General features: G+C 37.8%; 1 protein-coding gene across 10 annotated transcripts in view; it reads right to left on the bottom strand.

The window, feature by feature from the left end:
- The window catches only part of LOC121314141 (LIM zinc-binding domain-containing Nebulette-like), an 83,760-nt gene that overhangs the window by 23,809 nt on the left and 40,611 nt on the right, over positions 1–19,340 (bottom strand). For 2 of the 10 annotated variants that reach the window (XM_041247106.1, XM_041247113.1), the window contains exons 1-10: positions 11,230–11,608; positions 11,075–11,146; positions 7,674–7,765; positions 5,135–5,245; positions 4,793–4,903; positions 4,402–4,512; positions 2,193–2,303; positions 1,694–1,804; positions 1,090–1,200; positions 257–358 (exon numbers count right to left, since the gene is read on the bottom strand). The exons of 2 other annotated variants lie outside the window; for them this stretch is intronic. In XM_041247106.1, the coding sequence (XP_041103040.1) occupies positions 257–358; positions 1,090–1,200; positions 1,694–1,804; positions 2,193–2,303; positions 4,402–4,512; positions 4,793–4,903; positions 5,135–5,191 (714 nt within the window). In that variant the 5' untranslated portion in view covers positions 5,192–5,245; positions 7,674–7,765; positions 11,075–11,146; positions 11,230–11,608. Of the gene's footprint in view, positions 1–256; positions 359–1,089; positions 1,201–1,693; positions 1,805–2,192; positions 2,304–4,401; positions 4,513–4,792; positions 4,904–5,134; positions 5,246–7,673; positions 7,766–11,074; positions 11,147–11,229; positions 11,610–19,340 lie in introns of those variants that run through there. 6 more of the 10 variants (XM_041247109.1, XM_041247110.1, XM_041247107.1 and 3 more) reach the window with 5 other exon arrangements.

Here is a 19,340-nt window from a genome sequence, read left to right as displayed (position 1 = left end):
AAACATGGTCTGCTGAAATTGTATTTTTAGCTTAATATATTTTTGAGGTTTGCATTCTGTCACACATATACTTCCCTTCTGATGCATGCAATACCAGTATGATAGATGTTCAATTCATGTAAGAGAAAACTCTCAATTCCATTTTCAAGTTCTTCCATTTAAACAGGGCTGTTTGCTTCATGCTTTGTTCTCAAACTTAACAGAAGGGCAAGCAAATAATTCTACTGTGACATCAATAACAATGACAGGTCCCTACATTGCTGATGAGCCTTGCTGTCTGGGTTGCTTTCCGGATGTCTAGTCTGTCAGCCGTTCCTGAATATTTGTGGACATCCTCCACATCCTTCTTATATGACACCTTTAATAAAAAAAAAAAAACAGACAAAAAACTAATAAATAAATAAAACAGAAATGTGCGCTTTTGTGAACAAAAACAAAGCATCCCCTATGCCTCAGTAACTACATCAAAAGGTAATGAATTGACAGTCCTGGTCCTTGACATGCCAGTGTATTAACTTGTTTCTGCAGTGCGCACCATTTTAATAATTAATTTAACTTCAGTATCAGACTGGCACTGTTTACTGCTGTACTCTGATGTAAAAAAACAAACCAAAAAAACAGGGTGTGGTATCTTTAATTAGATACAGGCTAGGCTATGAAATGTCCCAGTTTGCCTTTGTGATGTCAATCAATACTGGCATTTTCCAAAATAGCAAACAGCTCAAGGGAAAACCACAGACCATTTTAGGATACAGTGAATAGGTGTACCGTGTGTGCAGAGAAACAATTTCTATTTGAAAGAAAGGCATCAGCAAATTGTAGTGAAAGCCAGGATCATATGCCTACAACTACAACAAATGGACAAAGTATTCCCTTACATCTTAGATATTTATCACAATACAAACATGCATAGTGTAGTGTAGTAAAGTATAAGAAACAGCAGGCTAAGTAAAGTTAAACATCATAGTTTATGATGAGAGCAGTAGAGGGTATTCCTCAATTGTTTAAAGGGCAGAGAAGCACAAGGCCTGGTGTTAAGGCAGCAGATAACATCTAAGTGTAGTTTTCTGAAAGACATTGTGTACTTGCATTACTTTGATGCTTATTGACCTCGATGGCATGTCTAACAGCCGGTGGTTCCTTCATGTTGTAATAATCTGATTTCCCCTTTTCAGCATCATACTTCTGTTTATAAAGTTTCTAGGAAACATAGCATTAGTGTAGCATTAATCATTCGTGGCACTGATTATTTAACATTAATACTGCAGGAATACATTAAATATCAATGTAACTGTGAATACTGCATAATGTATCAACTGTACTTTCATGTTAACCTGCAGACTAAGATTTGTGTTTATACATTTATTCATTTATTAATCAAGATGTGGCTGTAGATATCCAATTTACAAATGTGTCCTGGAGGATGCAGGCATTTTACAAACATGCTATAAATACAGCACAGCAACAGGAAGGTGCACTTTTTGTGTCGGTTTAAAAAAAATAAAATAAAGATCTACACAATAAAAACTTTAACATGTTGTAAGTTTGCTCTACAAAATCTCGACTGATTAACTGAAGCATACTACGTGAACCAAAATCTTTTTTTTTTTTTTTTTACTTTTTTGTAGTTGTTGCTGTGCCTTATATAAGTGTCAGGTATTCATATCAAATCCACTTTACCCAGTAAGCCTACCTCACTCTGATTCTGTGAAACTGTTTTCGCAAACACAGTGTCAATGGTTTGTGGCATCTGTGCATAAAGACAATTGGAAAATTGCTTTTGGCCATCTTCCTTATACTTTTTCTGAAAACATTAAGAACAAAATGTTATTTCTATTCGGTTATGTGTTAAATGTGTGAAGTTCTATCCAATGCTTTAAAATCCATTAACCTTTTATTAGCTAATTAGTAACATCATTACTAGGTCCCCTTTTATAGGAGAATCTTTCTGTTTTTTTTACTTTTATGTTAATATTTGATATGCCATGATGCACATATACTGCTGCATCCTGTTATCTGGTGTACAGTACAGTAGGTCACATGGTCTGTTTGCAGTGAGACCACTGGAGTGAGTCTGAACATCAATGACATGATTAGGTAGGTCTGTATATCTGCATATTTCAAATTGAAATGTGAAACAAAAAACAGTTTATTAATAGTTCATAAAAAATAAAAAACATCTGAATGTGTACCTCACTCTGAATCTGTGATAGTTCTTTAGCAAACTGTGTTTCAGTTGTTTCAGACATTTGTGCATAAAGGCAATTAGAAAACTCCCTTTTGCCTGCTTCTTTGTACTTCCTCTGCAAAAGAAAAGAAAACATTATTTCAAGGACTAGAGCATATAAAAAAAACACAAGTTTCAGAGGGTTTGCAACTCAATGTGAAAACTTTCAATGCACTCTTCATAAGCTGCAATAACACTGACTGAGTGGGTGGGCGAAGGTAAACAATGCTGAGTGCATGGAAGCTGGACGTCAATCACCTATTACAACCTGTCTTACTGGCACAATTCCCCAATACGTTTAATAGAGGAAGACTTGCAGGGCTGCAGTAGATCTTTCTAATTCGGTATAAGCATGTTAGTTATAAGCCTCTTATTGCAGAAGTGTGTGTTACCTCTACCCGCTAAATCAGACAATGCGAATGCAGCCAGTCGCTAGTAAATTATCTGAAATGTAAATTGACTCAGAGCCTCTGAAACATGTTACACAATTAACAGCTTTCATGACATTTCAATGAAGAACCTGTGTCAGCTCAGACAAATACAGTATATTTTTAAATCGCTTTGTGATGGTGGTCCACTATGAAAGGCGCTATATAAAATAAAGATTGATTGTTAGTCGTCAGGGGTCCGTCGCGTATCCGACTGCGGTGGGACCAGAGCAAGGGCGGATATGTAAAAAGTCGGATAAATGAATCCTGTTTTAAATACCATTATACAAAGCTGTAACAATCACTATATTCACACAATTATTGTTTTGAGATTAAGATTTTATTACGGAGTGTCCCTAAATCCCTTGTTTAGAAAGACATATGGTATTAATGCTTGTGATGCCATGTGGGTGCGTGCATTTGCTGCCGAGTGACAGGCAGGAGATCGAGACGGATTCCACAATTATTCAACCCGACTCACAGCTGCAACCCCCGCACTAAATCGGAAGAGATGAAGAGAAGCACTTGCGTCCTCTAGGGAGTGTAATCTAATGCAGAACGGTTAAATTCTATAAAAATACATGCTCACTGGATCCTGTAGGATCCTGATCAATAGAAAGTAAAATCAGTTTGTCATTGAGAGGTTGAAACAATGTGACACTGATACAGCTTACTTTCACTGAATAACACCAGCAATGGAATTGGAAAGAATCATAGAAAATAGTTGTCTACCAACTGCAAGACTACCTTTTATTTCTTTCTCAGATTGCATAGATGAATGCCGGGGCAATGAAATAATCCTGTTTTTTTTTGCATACCTGTTCAGAGCTACATTTCTATGGTGATGGTAGCTTTGTGAAATTACTGACACCCCCCTTTTTCTTGTACGATAGCCATAATCGATCATGTCCTACTGTAAAGAATTATAAAATACAGTTGTGTACCATATTATACAGTGGTTTGCAGAAGTATTCACCCCTCTCAAGCATGGTGGTGGCAGCATCATGTTATGGAGATGCTTCTCTTCAGCAGGGACTGGGAAGCTTGTCAGGATAGAGAGGAGAATGAATAATGCAAAGTACAGGCAAATCCTTGAGGAAAACCTGTTTGAGTCAGCCAAGAGAAACTGGGGAGGAAATTCACATTTCAGCAGGACAATGACCCGAAGCACAAAGCCAAAGCCGCACTGGAGTGGTTGAAGAAGAGAATTAATGTTCTTGAGTGGTCCAGTCAAAGTCCTGTCTTGAATCCAATCGAAAATTTATGGCGAGACTTGAAGACTGCAGTCCATTGACAATCCCCAACAAACTTATAAGAACTGGAGCAAGTTTCCCGTGAAGAATGGGCAAAAATTTCACCATCCTACTGTGCAAAGCTAGTACAGACCTATCCAAAAAGACTCATAGCAGTAATTGCTGCAAAAGGTGCTTCTACCAAGTACTGACTTAAGAGTCTGAATACTTACGCAACCAGGAAATTTTATTTTGTACATTTTCTTTGCAAGTTTTACTGACATTTAACCTCCTTCTCATATAACAGTGTTCAGTTTAACCACTACAGCTTTGAATAAAAAAAAGTTTTAAAAACTGTGCTTAAATTATTTGTCATTCAACAAAAAGTGACCTTATTGGTAGTGGGTGAATACTTCTGCAAACCACTGATTATACCCCAGTGCAATCCTCCTTGCAATTGCTGATGTGCTTTAAAACAAGTGCTTACATTTATCCACGGAACCTATAGGCCTACCTCACTCTGATTCTCAGAGGCTTCTTTTGCAAACTGTGTTTGTAAGGTTTGTGGCATCTGTGAGTACAGACAATTGGAAAAGTCCTGTTTACCACCTTCTTTATACTTTTTCTGAAAAACAAACAAAAAAATTAAAATAATTAAATAGTTAAGTTCAGTGACATGTTTAATACCATATGTGCCCTTTTGCTTCATTGTAAAATCAAAAATACTGTGTTTCAGCAATTGGCAGCAAAAGTTGCTAAATGTCTCTAATTTCTTTATGAAACTTAGGGTTTCACAGCAAAGTCTCTTCTCCAGAATTGCCCATGGAGTTGTCCCCTTTGACGATTTCTTGTGGAACATCCGTTACTTGATAATGGAATTTAAAAATAGTATTTTGAACTTGTACCTCGCTCTGCATCTCAGATAGCTGTTTAGCAAACTGTGTTTCACTGGTTTCAGACATCTGTGCATAAAGGCAATTGGAAAATTCTCTCTTGCCGTCTTCTTTGTACTTTTTCTTAAAAATGAAAAAGAAAAAGGTTTAGGTTATTTTAACATTTACATGTCCACATGTGATTGAATGCTTTGTTATTCCTGCACAGCCAATGAAAATACCTTGCAGAACGATCAATGCCAGTAGGGTTTTAGCACTGTTATCGCAGGTGTTTGCAATGTTTCATCCAACCTGTGTACATTTTAATATAAAAGGCACACTTCAGTGTACACATATTAAACTGTTGAATCCTACCTCACTCTGAATCTGAGACAACTCTTTGGCAAACTGTGTTTCACTGGTTTCGGACATCTGTGCATAAAGGCAATTGGAAAAGTCTTTTTTGCCAGCTTCTTTGTATTTGCTCTGCAAAAGAAAAGAAAAACAGGCTTAAGAATTGAAATGCTCTCTTGTACATCCACCAGGGAATACAGTTAGTTAGAGAAACTGTCCTACACACACATCTACGATAATGCCCTTCTCTTTTAGGAGGTCATATTAGTAATAAGTTCTGCTTGCTTTCACACATTCTCAGCGAACCAGACTGAACAGCTACATGGCATCAGAATCATTAGGTTTCATTAAGGATACAAGCAAAGCTCTGAACAGCATATCAGCTACCTCAGAGAGAGAGAGCAGCCCTTTAACACATGTTTCACATATTCAGTGTTGCAGTCACAAGACTCAAGGTTTTATTTTTTTATTTTTTTTAATGTCTTCGTTGGTTTCAAGGTCAGTGAACACGTATGCTATGACAATTATGGTTGTCTGGTAAACACAGAACATGATTAAATGAGAGCCAGAAAGTAAATATGTTAAATGTATGTTTTAAGTTTGTAATTACCACTTTCATTGTACTTGCATGCGCCATTTAGATGAGAGATTTATAAATGAGCTTTAAGGTTTCATATTGTCTTCTTATATAAATTATTAAGGAGCTGAGAGAAAATAGACATTTCGGGTAAAACATTATCGAAGCTTAAAAAAAAAAAAAAAGCAAGTGGAAAAACACGTTCTCTTTTTTCATTTCATTTTTTCATTCACAATTACCTGTACCTTCACAACAAAGCTTGCACAGGTCATTGCCAAGCTCCTGCTTCTACCTGCTTAGTTTAAATGACTGTATTAAAACATGTCTGTCTGAAGCTCAAACTATTGGTAATGTACACAAACTGGAACCGCATTATTTTGAACACAATTGAGCTTGATTGTGGGGCTTTGCAGCTTTAATACAAATATGTCATTAGCCTGCATATCTGGCACATCTGATTCAGCATTAATGTAAATTAATTAACAAGCAAGTGTTCTCTGCTCATATACTTCCTCCCATATATTCACAGTATCGAACGTTGATCTTATTTCTTAAAGAGTACAGTATATGCAAACCTAGATCTTAAATACCCAGCTGTTCTCTCTTGCTTTCTAAGCTCTTTAAGCCTGATATCTGCTATTAGCTGTTGTGTTGCTGCTACTATTTCATGTATGCATAATATTTAATGTATTATGCATTTTGTTTACAGTATAGCATGTATTATGCATTTCTCTGTATTTAAAGTATTATGGGTTTTCTTGTTGCTGCTGCATCTTGTAAAGCACTTTGTGATAGTGGTCCAGTAGGTGCGATATAAAATAAAGATTGATTGATTGATTGATTAATTGATTAAACCCTATTAATTTTAAGCGCACTGTTCCAATCATTAAAGACCACAACAAGCCAGACTTTTGAGCTAATACAGTACTGTGCAAAAGTTTTAGGCAGGTGTGAATAAATGCTGTAAAGTAAGAATGCTTTCAAAAATAGACATGTTAATAGATTACACTATGTAACACAACTTTGGTTCCTGAGTAGTAAGTGTTATTTCCTAACTGCTTATGCCTCAAAAGTATAGAAAATGGCTATTATTCCCCACAAACTTTGCTTTTGTGACCAGGACAGTGATATTTCAAAATATCACTATTTCCAATGGGAAAACGGGCAAATGTGTGTCTTTTCGTTCACATAGTCAGAAAAAAACAACATATGAATCCAAATTAACATGTATTTATACTAAAGTAATACAAAAATGACTACAAAAAATGTAGAAGCGAGTAGTTTTTCGAGATTTACGATTATACTGTATTTACAGTATATTGATGCTGTTTTGAAGGCAAAGGGTGGTCACACCAAATATTGATTTGATGTAGATTTTTCTTCTGTTCACTCACTTTGCATTTTGTTAATTGATAAATATAAACTATTAACATGTCTATTTTTGAAAGTATTCTTACTTCACAGCATTTTTTCACACCTGCCTAAAACTTTTGCACAGTACTGTATTTCTCTCATACTTCTTTAAATGATAACTTCAGAAGATTAGGTTACTAGTCACTACGTTAAATATTAACGTTTAAAAAACAACTAGTGTTTTATCTTTATTTTTACTTGCAATGTGTTTAATAACTGAAGTACATTTTGTGCAGCACGGGAAAACTATAAAAAATATTCACTGACAATAAAATTTCATTCTTTTACGAAAAACATCACAACATAATGTTGGCTCTCTTCCACATTACATAATCTATGTTAATATGTCAAGATGCTGCCTACAGCATGTATAAGACCACAGTTCATACCTGCTAAATACAGATGATCAAGAGCATATACCATGCTGTAAATAGAGGGAAAAAAACAACTATCCAGGCTACATATTAGTAAACAAAGGTATAGTTTCATAATGGCTTGCTAACTGGCGCTTGTCACAGTTAACATCTACTTTAAAAAAGGCTTTAACAATCAGATATACCCACACCTTACCTCAGAAATGAAAGCAAGATTTTTCACATGTTGAAACTGAGGAGTGTCAGGACCGAAACTGCACCTGCCCTTAGACTTTTCATATACTTCACCTACAATAAAGAAAGAGAGAATGTGTTCAACAAAATTCAAAATTCTGAATTGTTACATGATAGAAGCTTAAATCAAAACCTATTTTCCGGAATGGTTATTTTTTCAACGTTTCCTTGATATTGGAACTATTGTGAACTCAATTCAGTTCTCGTCAGACCTGATTCAAGCACAGAAGAAAAAGAAAAAAGTTGCTTTAATGTGGTGGGAAAGTTGTTTTTACAACATGGTCCAAACCAAGAAAACTTTCTCATGTACTGTATTTCCTGTTCACAATACATGACAGATGGCAACTCAAAGTACAAGAAATCACAAGGAAACAAAAAAAAAAAAAAAAAAATGACAAACAATATGATACAGAACAATTTTATGTGCAAGACATAAGCATGTCCAAGATGCAGTATAATTGAACACATCAGATAAATACATCAGCTCTCGTTGATACGCCAATATCTGACGGGGGGGAGGGGGGGAATAGGGTCTTCCTTTCAAGTCATTCCCACCTCTTGAACAAAAGTTGCCAAGCTACTGAACCCTGTAGGTGAGGCCAAGATTGGTCAGAGTTTGGGTGGTTGACCAGCAGGGGTTACTGAAGCATGTTGAGGTAAACTCTCCCAAAACAATTTCCTTCCCTACCCCACGGAACATCACAAGCCAATGCAGTGCCTGCAGAGAGCCTGCAAACAAGACAGGCAATTCAGCACAAAAGGGTTCGGCCATGCTTAAATAATTCACCCTGCACTCCCATGCTGTGTGCTTTGTACTGGGAAAGCTGTGTGGTGGTTATGTGAAGTGGACTATATCCAATGGGTCTAACTAAAAACCCCAAATTCATTTAACTTGTGACAGGATCAGACCAACCGTAAATGCAACCTAAAGATGACAAAGATAACCCTGGGCCCTAATACTACTGAAAGGTAAAAATAACTTTTGAAGTTGCCGTGTTCATTTTGGGTCTGTATCAAAACTGTCCTCTTTGAAGCCATGACCGATTTTACTGGATCATTTTGATGGGCAAGTGTTTGCTGTGCAAGTTTCTGTTTGCACTGCAGCTACTCTTAAACCAGCACAAAAAAATGCCAAGAAGCTGAAAAAAATGACACACAGTTCAAAGTAATTGACAAGAAATAGCTTTAAAACAAGAAGCTGTCATTTGTGGCACCTGTGTTGTGCCAATTAAGTCAGACATCCCAAAATCAGTATTTGCTGAACTGACAGTAAACAAGCACAGGTACGCTTGAAAAACAAGAATGTACATACAAAACCAAGTAGAAGCCATCTAGGTTGCAAGCCCCTAATCTTTCATTACCACTTAAAGCTTGTTTGTAGCAGCATTACTTGCATAATACGATAACTGTTTATTAATAAAGTACCTTACCAATGAGCAGTGACTCCTGCCCAATGCGCACTCTGTAATTGGAACGATAACCAGGATGGCACTGTATGTTCTTCTCCTGGTAATTTCCAAGGACAGTGTGGTCAAAAGTTTGAACCGATAGTCAAGTGGTAGATGACACATCAGGGTATATTTAAAACACTTGGATCACTTCTATGAACACTAGACTGCCTGCTAATTTGCCTCTGGAGGACTGGTGTTCCTCAAAGATGCAACAGCCATGCAGACAAACCAACAAAAATGTGCACACACCCCAATAAAAGGCATGCTAGGTGAATTGGTTCTAAATCACTGGCCATGCAATCTGGTGTCAACATTCTTTATACTTTCACTTTGTCCCTCCCTTGATACATGGAAATTGAGCCCTACCCAGAAGGGCTAACGATTTTTAAAACAATCAAATGTTTGTTCCTCTTAACATTTGTACCTCTAGCATTAAGTAGCTTATTAATAAACATATATTGCTTTGAGATTGCATTGCATGAAAAAAGTAGTTTCACTTATGACACTGAAGTCTCAAATGAGGCATTCAGGAGACAGGTACACAGGAGGTTACTGTGCTGTGGCCAGAATTTCTACAGCAGGCTAGCAGAGATTCCTCAGACTTTATCATGAGTCTCATTAAGACCACATCACAACAAAACTAATAACTTGGAATACCATTATAGGAAATAGAGTGAAAAACATCTGAGTGTAGTGTTCTAGAATGTAACACTGAACAGGATTATAAATATCTTGGGAGTAGCGAGCTCTCCAATTGGCTCAAAACGATTCCAAGCAGTGCTGTTGTTGGACAACAGCAGACTAGCTGGATCTGTTTAGCCTTATTAGTATGCTTTTGTTTACTATCACAACACATTTCTTCTGGAATGGTTTATTTTATAATCACACAAAGACACGTCAAGGTGTGCTTTGCTGTCATATGAATTTGAAGCAAAGTCAAGTCATTTTCACAACAAAGCAGATCTTGGTGCGTCTTACTGTGTAAATGTAACATATGTCCCCTGCCATGACTGCAAATGAAATATTATAGCAATCACTACCATGAAAAAGTAAATCACCATGACCTACAGTACAGTACATCCATGTGCCGAAGAGTGTCCAAACCAAGTTTCATGACAACTGAACAAGAGCTTCTCTGGATGTATGGCAACTGATACTGTAGGATTCTCCCATATATGTAGCCCTAGAATCTGATAATACCCAAAATTCTGCAAGTCCCTAGCAAGTGTCATCACAATTTAAAACGTTCTTTGGATACATAGGCAGACACTTCCAGTCACCTCCACTACATCCCTATATTAATAAAATAACAGAGTACTATTTTGGAGCCACAAAGACTGTGCTTATATAATCTCTGTTGAGAGTGCATTCTTATAGAAGCGTCTGGTCAGGAGGATGTGGGAGTGAGGTTGTGAGGGCCTTATAACAAGCCCTTCATACTGCTAGTTAGAATAGAAATTGACTTAATGTGACTTGAATATGTACTATAATAATGTATACATTTAACACTTTTTAAACAATTGATTTGCTTCACTTTTATTTTTTAATTCCCAAATCCAGTCACAATGTTATTTCTCTGAAAAAAAAAAAAAAAATAGAAGAAATGTACAGCATCTTAACAAGACACATTTTTCCCCCAATACTTAAGACAGTATTACCTAATTTAATGTATTTCACCCACATGCTCAGACCAATTTACACCATTCATTTACAGGGCAAATGGGAATTTTAATAGGATTTTCCTCACCACAGATTAAGGGCTGTAAACCAAAAGATTAATCAAAATGTCCGTCACTAAAACCATTACGGTTTTATTTAAGACAGGTCTTAAATTTGCATTTAACACCCGTAAAAAATGCAAATTAGGTCTGACATGTCTAGTCACAGCAAACAAGCACATACATTTACTTACATCACTTATCAACTCGCTACACTTCTTGGCGAACTCCAAGTTCCTGTCTTCAACAATGGGCTTATTGAATGCCTGAAGAAAAATGAATAGCCATTCAACATTATTTCAATGAAGGTCAGCAGAAAGACACCACCTCCCTCCAAAAATGAGCTCACCTCCTCCCCCCCCACTTCTTCCACACGCTCCTCTTCTCCCGGGTCCTGAGTTACACGCAGCCTCATAATTTCTAGACAAGAAAACAAAACCTTTTCTTTACAGAACAGAATAAACAGGGAGAGTTCTGTGGTAACTGCTCAGGAGCTCCATGGCAGTACTGGGACTGTGTGATTCTGTTCTCAGGGAATGCGGTGGTCAAGATTTCCTTATCTGCCTTCCTAATTTAGAAACTACTTGATGGACTTTATCTTAGCAATTTACCATGAGTGAAGAGAGAAGCATTGCAGACCTCCACACAACACCAGCCACCTCACTCAGAACACAGCATTTCAAATGTCATACAGCTTTGTTCAAATAATATTCCAAGACTATTTCTCCAAATTCATCTGTTAACTACATAGGTTCGTATATATTTTTGATAAATTCTACTTGTTAAATAAAATGTTAACTGGTGTTCAAGGTGCCTCAGGAAAAAAAAAAATCCTAAGCAAGCCACACAGCATCCATTTAATTATTTGTTTTCCTTATTAAGAATTGGTCAAGGGAAGTAATGTTAAAACTTTACAATGCATTAGTAAGACCTCATCTAGAATATTGTATCCAGTTCTGGTCACTACAAAAAGAACATTGCTGCTCTAGGAAGAGTGCAAAGAAGAGCGAACAAAAATAATTATTCTGGGTTTAAAAGGCATGTCATATGCAGAGAGGCTAAAAGAATTGAATCTATTCAGTCTCGAACAAAGAAAACTACGCAGCCATCTAATTTAAGCATTCAAAATTCTAAAAAGTACTGACAATGTCGACCCAAGGGACTTTTTCGACCTGAACACAGAAACAAGGACCACGGGTCACAAATGGAGATTAGATAAGGGACATTCAGAACAGAAAGTATGAGCCTCTTTTTTACACAGAGAATTGTATGAGCCTGGAACAAACTCCCCAGTAATCCTTCAAGAAGCTGCTTGATGAAATTCTGGGTTCAATAAGCTACTAACAACTAAACAAGGAAGATGGGCCGAATGGCCTCCTCTCGTTTGTAAACTTTCTTATGTTCTTAAATCAACTGCAGTGGATACATTGACTAATTAGGAACAGCACAGTAAAACACACACACAACGCATTAGTATTATGTGTCAGCAGGACACGGCACCAAACAGCACTTGCTAAATTAAGCTACCATCTGTCCATCTTTGTTCAGTTAACCGTGTAATGGACAGAATGCAGGGGGAGTTAGGTTATATGTTTCTATCACAACATTATACATCATTATCAAGGGAATTATTTAAAAAGCAAATTCCTTATTATAATACCTGTGAGGTAATAAAGCAATATTATTGTCAAACGCAATTAGGAACAAGGATAAAATGATACCCTTTCATGATACTGGGAATATCTGGGGGGGGGGGGGGGGGGGGGGGGGGGTCTTTATGTTTATAAAACTTTGCTGCTGGGTAATCTGAAATCAGAATTTTTAAAACAAATATTTAAAGGGTACATCAGCACTACATGAAAAATTAAGCAAACTCTCCCACCTTGCTGTTCCGAATGTATTTGGTCATTGTATAATAATCCTAAAATGCCACACTGCCAATATCCAAAATCGTTCTTCTGGAGCATCTCTTCTGAGCCAAAAAAAACTTGACTACTGCGAGTACTGTCAGATGTACTGGTGCGTGCACAAAGAAGTGCTGTGTAAGCTAGATTACCTCTGCGTGGAAACACACTAGTCTGTATGACAAACATGGCCTGACTAATTTCGTACCTGTTTTCGTTTTGTGTATTAGGCATCTTTCACACTGTACACGTTTCCTTCACACGTTGTATTTTTATGTATTACAGTATTATCATTAATGTTGCATTAAATAATAAAAAAACAAAATAATTAAAAAATACGTCTGTGCTGTGCAAGTGGTTGCAGGGAAAAGAAAACCAAGATGGAGTTGTCCTCATTTCCAGCTATTGAAGAGAACTACCCACAATTAAAGCAGCACTGTGTTACTTCAATATACGTCCCCAAAGTCTTAGATATAGCTCCAGCTGATTCAGAATGTTTGTAGATGAGAACACTGTCTTGGTTTGCTTTTCCCTGCAACCGCTTACACAGCAGACGTATTTTTATTTATTTATTTTCTTTATTATTGAATGCAACATTAATCATAATAATACATAAAAATACAACATGTGAAGGAAACGTGTACAGTGTGAAAGATGTCTAATACACAAAACAAAAGCAGGTACAAGTTCCTTCCTTATGGAAAATTAGTCACACCATGTTTGTCACACAGACTAGTGTGTTTCCGCAGAAGTATTATAGCTTATACAATGCTTCATTGGGCAAGCGCAGGCACATTTCAGAGCACATGTGAGGGTACATGCGGAAGTCATGTTTTTTGGCTCAGAAGAGATGCTCGAGAACAGTGATTCTGGACATAGCAGTGTGGCATTATGCAGATGTTTGGGTGCATATGGATTATTATACAATGACCAAATACATTTGAAACAGCAAGGTGGGATAGTTTGTTTTATCTTTGATGTAGTGCTGATGTACTCTTTAAGCCTTTTCATGTCAAAAACTCAAAACGGTTCTCTATTGTTAATATCTCCACCTTTATAATACTTGGCATTTTGTTTCGTTGTAGTCTTCTCTGCACCCTCGAAAGACAGAACAAAGAGGACTTGAATACATACTGCTGAAGGTGCTGTTCTACAGACTGCTTATTATGTGATCTGTTAAAGAATACAATTACATTACAATCTGCAGCACAAATAACAAGAATACTTGCTGTCCATCACAAGCTGTTTCACTTATGGAACCGAGTTATTTTCTTTGTTTTTTTTTTTTATAATGACTTTGTTTTTCAATTTTGTATGTATATATACCAGTTTACAGCTGTTTACCCAATATTTTCTTTTCCAATGTTTTATAATACTTTTTCATTTTTTGAAGTCATGCATTATATGTAAGACCCTGTGAAAATGACTGCTGTGTGTCTGCGTGTAATATTCGCCATGCATACAGTGCTGTGCAGTGATTATGTCATGTGACTATAAGCAATCTAAGTGGGAAATTAAAATACTACACACTGTAAACAAGACAATGGATGTCTCTAAAAACGCTAAAATGGTGGACTGTTTTACTTGCAAAGAAACAAAAAACAGTGACTTCCATATTCCAAAAGTCTACATATTAAATTATGACCTGACAGAGGTGTTTGTCTGCACAAATATCCCTTTTGAAAAATTGGACAACCAAAAGTTACAGAAATTCTTCTGACAGAGTGTAGCAAATGGTGGAGTGATGCCTTCATCAGCCCAGCTGAGACGTGAATACTTACCTAAAGTTGCAGAGTATCACAAGCAAGGATTGTGGAATTGGTAAAACAGTCTGATTTCTTGCCATTGGTCAGAAGATCAGTATGTGTTACACATTACATAGGGGGTAGAAAGGGGCTTAAACAGGCAGCCTCTCATAGAAGCCCAGGGGTCACAAGAGGGGTTAAACGGGCGCCCCTTATAAAAGACCCAGGACCACCTTGGCCGAAGCAAGGAGACCACCACCACCACCACAAGCCCGACCACCACCCCCATGTCCCGACCCGGTGACTATGGGTCAATGCCTGGCATTTGTGTCCGGCCCTCTGGTCGCTGGGCCTAGCTCACAGGTCACTGCATCACCAAGCACAGTTGGTCACCTGGTCTCCTGCTCTTCTCCCCGTGGTGGCCCAGATATACAGTGCCTTGCAAAAGTATTCAGACCCCTGACCAATTCTCTCATATTACCGAATCACAAATGGTACATTGAAATTTCGTTCTGTTTGATATTTTATTTAAACACTGAAACTCAGAATCAATTATTGTAAGGTGACACTGGTTTTATGTTGGGAAATATTTTTAAGAAAAATAAAAAACTGAAATATCTTGCTTGCATAAGTAATCAACCCCCACACACACATTAATATTTGGTAGAGCCACCTTTCGCTGCAATAACAGCTTTAAGTCTTTTGGGGTAAGTATGTACCAGCTTTGCACACAATTTTGGCTCATTCTTCCTGGCAGATTTGCTCCAGGTTGTTCAGGTTGGTTGGACGACGCTTGTGGACCGCAATTTTCAAATAGTGCCACAGATTCTCAATGGGATTGAGTTCAGGACTTTGACTGGGCCACTGTAGGACATTCACCTTTTTGTTCTTGAGCCACTTTTTGTTGCTTTGGCATTGTGCTTGGGATCATTGTCCTGCTGAAAGGTGAATTTCCTCCCAAGCTTCAGTTTTTTAGCTGACTGAAGCAGATTCTCTTGCAGTATTTTCCTGTATTTTGCTCCATCCATTCTTCCTTCAGTTGTAACAAGATGCCCAGTCCCTGCTGATGAGAAGCATCCTCACAGCATGATGCTGCCACCACCATACTTCACTGTAGGGATGGTGTGTCTTGAGGCATGGGCAGTGTTAGGTTTGAGCCACACATAGCGCTTTGAGTTTTGGCCAAAAAGCTCTATCTTGGTCTCATCCGACCACAAAACCTTTTCCCACATCGCAGCTGGGTCACTCTCATGTTTTCTGGCAAACTCCAGATGTGCTTTCAGATGGTACTTTTTGAGTAACAGCTTCTTTCTTGCCACCCTCCCATACAGGCCAGTGTTATGCAGAGCTCTTGATATGGTTGACTGGTGCACCATTACTCCACTCCCAGCCACTGAACTCTGCAGCTCCTTCAAAGTGATTGTTGGCCTCTCTGTGGCTTCTCTCACAAGTCTCCTTCTTGTTTGAGCGCTAAGTTTTGAGGGACAGCCTTTTCTTGGCAGTGCCTGGGTGGTGTGATGCAGCTTCCACTTCCTGATTATTGGTCCAACTGTGCTCACTGGGATATCCAAACACTTGGATATTATTTTGTACCCTTTCCCTAATCTATGCATTTGTGTTACTTTATCTCTAACTTCTGTAGAATGCTCTTTGGTCTTCATTTTCCTTCAGATTCACAGCCTTACCAATGATCCTTCAACAGTGGGGTTTTTATCCAGAAAATGTGACATTAATGGTTCACAGGTGGAGGCCAATGGTAAGGTAACTGTGTCCGCGTTAGGGCAATTTCTTTCATCGGTGCAAACTGGGAGCTTCCACAGCACAGGGGTTGAATACTTATGCAAGCGAGATATTTCAGTTTTTTATTTTTCTTAAACATATTTCCCAACATTAAACCAATGTCACCTTACAATAATTGATTCTGAGTTTCAGTGTTTAAAAATAAAATATCAAACAGAACAAAATTTCAATGTCCATTTGTAATTCGGTAATATGAGAGAATTGGTCAGGGGTCTGAATACTTTTGCAAGGCACTGTAGCTCCACTGTCACCGGGGCTCACACCTCTGCAGGCTCCTGCACCTGCCCAGTCGCCCAACTTGCGCTCCCTACGGACTGTCCTCGTCGTCTGGGTCCCCTGTGTAAATGTAAACAGTGTGTGAGGTGAAGGTAAGGTTGGCAGGGTTGGGGTTAAATCTGTCCCTGCCAACAAGCACTGGTGTGGCCATTCCCCAATTAGGCAGGCAAGTGCTAACTGGGGAGTGGTCACATGTATAAAAGGGGTGAAATTCTTTGTTTGGTGGAGGTTAGGTGAGTGTTTCTTCTGTGATTTTGAAATCTAAAATGAAGGCGAATGCCCAGCCTGTATTGTTTTGCGTCAACCTTTTTTTTGGCCCATGCCATATTTCTTTGTGTTTGTTTTTAATAAAAGTGAGCAAAAGCGTTTTAAAACTGGAACTTTCTGTCTCTGAGTCTCTCCTGTCATTACCCAGCCTTGCCAGTGACGATACCCTTTAACAGCCACATTTTAACATTGAATAACTAAGCCATTGATCGTGTATGAAGCAGAATCACCAGGTGTGACACAGAAAGAATGAATCTTGGTTATAAATCTCCCTCCTGACCTGTGAGGGTGCTGTGCAAAGGGAACAGTGTGCCCCGGACTGGATGGTTTGGCAATTCATTCCAGGGAAAGGTGGAAGTCAGCAACCTAGAAAGGGAGCGGAGCCACAGTACACTAAGTCATTGCCCCAGACGGGCAATCGTGGATTGAAGGAAAAGCGATTGCACTCGCTAATCAAGGGGCCGCGGCAAAGATGTGGCAAAGCGAACTGTTCCTTTGTTACAGTTATGAAAGAACCGCTGAAGGACCGTAAAATAACCGTAGACTATAACACAATCCGGGAGCTGTCGCTAAATGCCAGCATCAAACCTGGACAACACTACACTACTGTTCACCATTTTTTGTATTTCACCACTCTGACTTATACCACTCACTATGGACTTGTGATCGTGTTTGTGTTCTATGTGTGTTTGTACTACTATTATTTTTATTATTATTATTATTATTAGTACACAATGTTGCTTTGCGGTCACCAAACGATCTGGATTATAAAAATGAATGATTGTCTCTGCATCACCTCTACACCTGCACACTGCAAACCACTTTGCCACACCAGCATATCATGATTATTTATCATATCACATTCTATACAGCATCCCTGCCTTAGTGCTGGTATGACTGCTGAAAAATGTAGCTCTTGGCTCTCAACTCTCACAAGCTATTTTACCTTAAAATAAAATGCTGTGCTGCAATCTGACTCCTATTAGGTCTAAGAACTGGACACATAGCAAATTCTTGTTAATACAGTCATATTTTGTTTTTAAATGAGTCTGCAGTGACTCACCATCCAACAAAACTATATATATCTTTTCCTTACTAAAAAAATCTGCTGTGTTGTGTATTCACACGAATGATTCATCATGACTCCCTCAAACATCCTAGTTATTAGAAGGGTATTTAAGAGTAGGCAAGATTTAATGTGAAGACACTGAGACACTGGTAGACAAATGCATATACAACATTAAACATTACAAGATGTATCTTACTATAAGCACAAATATGGTCTATGTTAACATACATATTTCAATAAAAAAATAATACCTCTGCTAATGTCTTTTGATGTCTGCAACAAAGTTTTTTGCAAACCAGCCCCAAAAGACCATTTTTATTGCAAAAATGTTGTTGCCATGCTTTATTGGTAGTTTTAGGAGGAGTACAGTAGTTCAGAATGTGTCCAGCACAAGACATTGGGAGAATTTTACTATAGTCCAGTGGCTTTTCAAAATTAAGTTTACCTGTACTTATGTTAAAATAATTATTGTACAAAATGATACAATAAAACAGTTAAGATAATATTTTGATGAAGTGTGAATACATCTGAGAGTTTGTAACTCTATGGAACTGTTTGTCATTGGCACAGTTTTTTTGGAAAGGTAATGCACAAACAATAAAAATAGCTAACCAGAAATAAACAACTTGGTTAAAAGGGCTGTATTAAGCTGTATTTTATTTGTTTTAGAATTGTAACTGATGTTTTCTACTCAGACAATTTGGAGTAAACACCTTTGCAAATGTAGCCTAATTGACATGTAATTCTGTGTTCAGTCCCTTTTTAACGTGTTCTTGCACGTGAATGCAAATAAGGGGGGATCTTTTTTAATAATTTTGATGTATGGCCTGTTTAGCCTAGTGCACTGAGCCTGGTATGCAAACCTCCAAACTGGGGTTTACAAGCAGTTTTATAATTTTGTCATGAAAAAAATGCATGATTGCACTTACAAACACTGTCCAGCCAGTTAATGATTAGCTCTATATATCTGCATTTGGAACGGTTTGTGGGTGCTGTGGGGTGGGAGCAGGTGGGAGGCACATTGGGTGGGGGGTGGGGGGGCATATTACTCTTAGAGTGTCTAAAAAACTAAAATGCTGTCTGAAAAAAAAATGTTGGCATGCCTCATTGAATCACTACAGTACATCTGTGTATTGTAATCTGACTGTTCTCTACATAGCGGTGTCAGAAGAGAATACAAATCATTATAACTGAGAATGCATCTCTAAACAAAATCATATTGTCGCACATAATAAACCAATGCAGTTTCAAGCACTGAAAACTGTGAGGCACACATGCAACCACAATAATAACCCGAATATGTTTCATCATCTGTAAAATTCACTTCACTTAAACTGACACTACTGTACAAAATCTTCACTTGAAGAATTTGGTGTTAATTACTTTTCTGACAGTCTTG

The sequence above is a fragment of the Polyodon spathula genome, chromosome 4 (genome assembly GCF_017654505.1).
Source record: "Polyodon spathula isolate WHYD16114869_AA chromosome 4, ASM1765450v1, whole genome shotgun sequence".
Lineage (NCBI taxonomy): Eukaryota > Metazoa > Chordata > Actinopteri > Acipenseriformes > Polyodontidae > Polyodon > Polyodon spathula.
The sequence above is the reverse complement of the archived record's forward strand: the minus strand, read 5'-3'. Positions and strand labels throughout refer to the sequence as shown.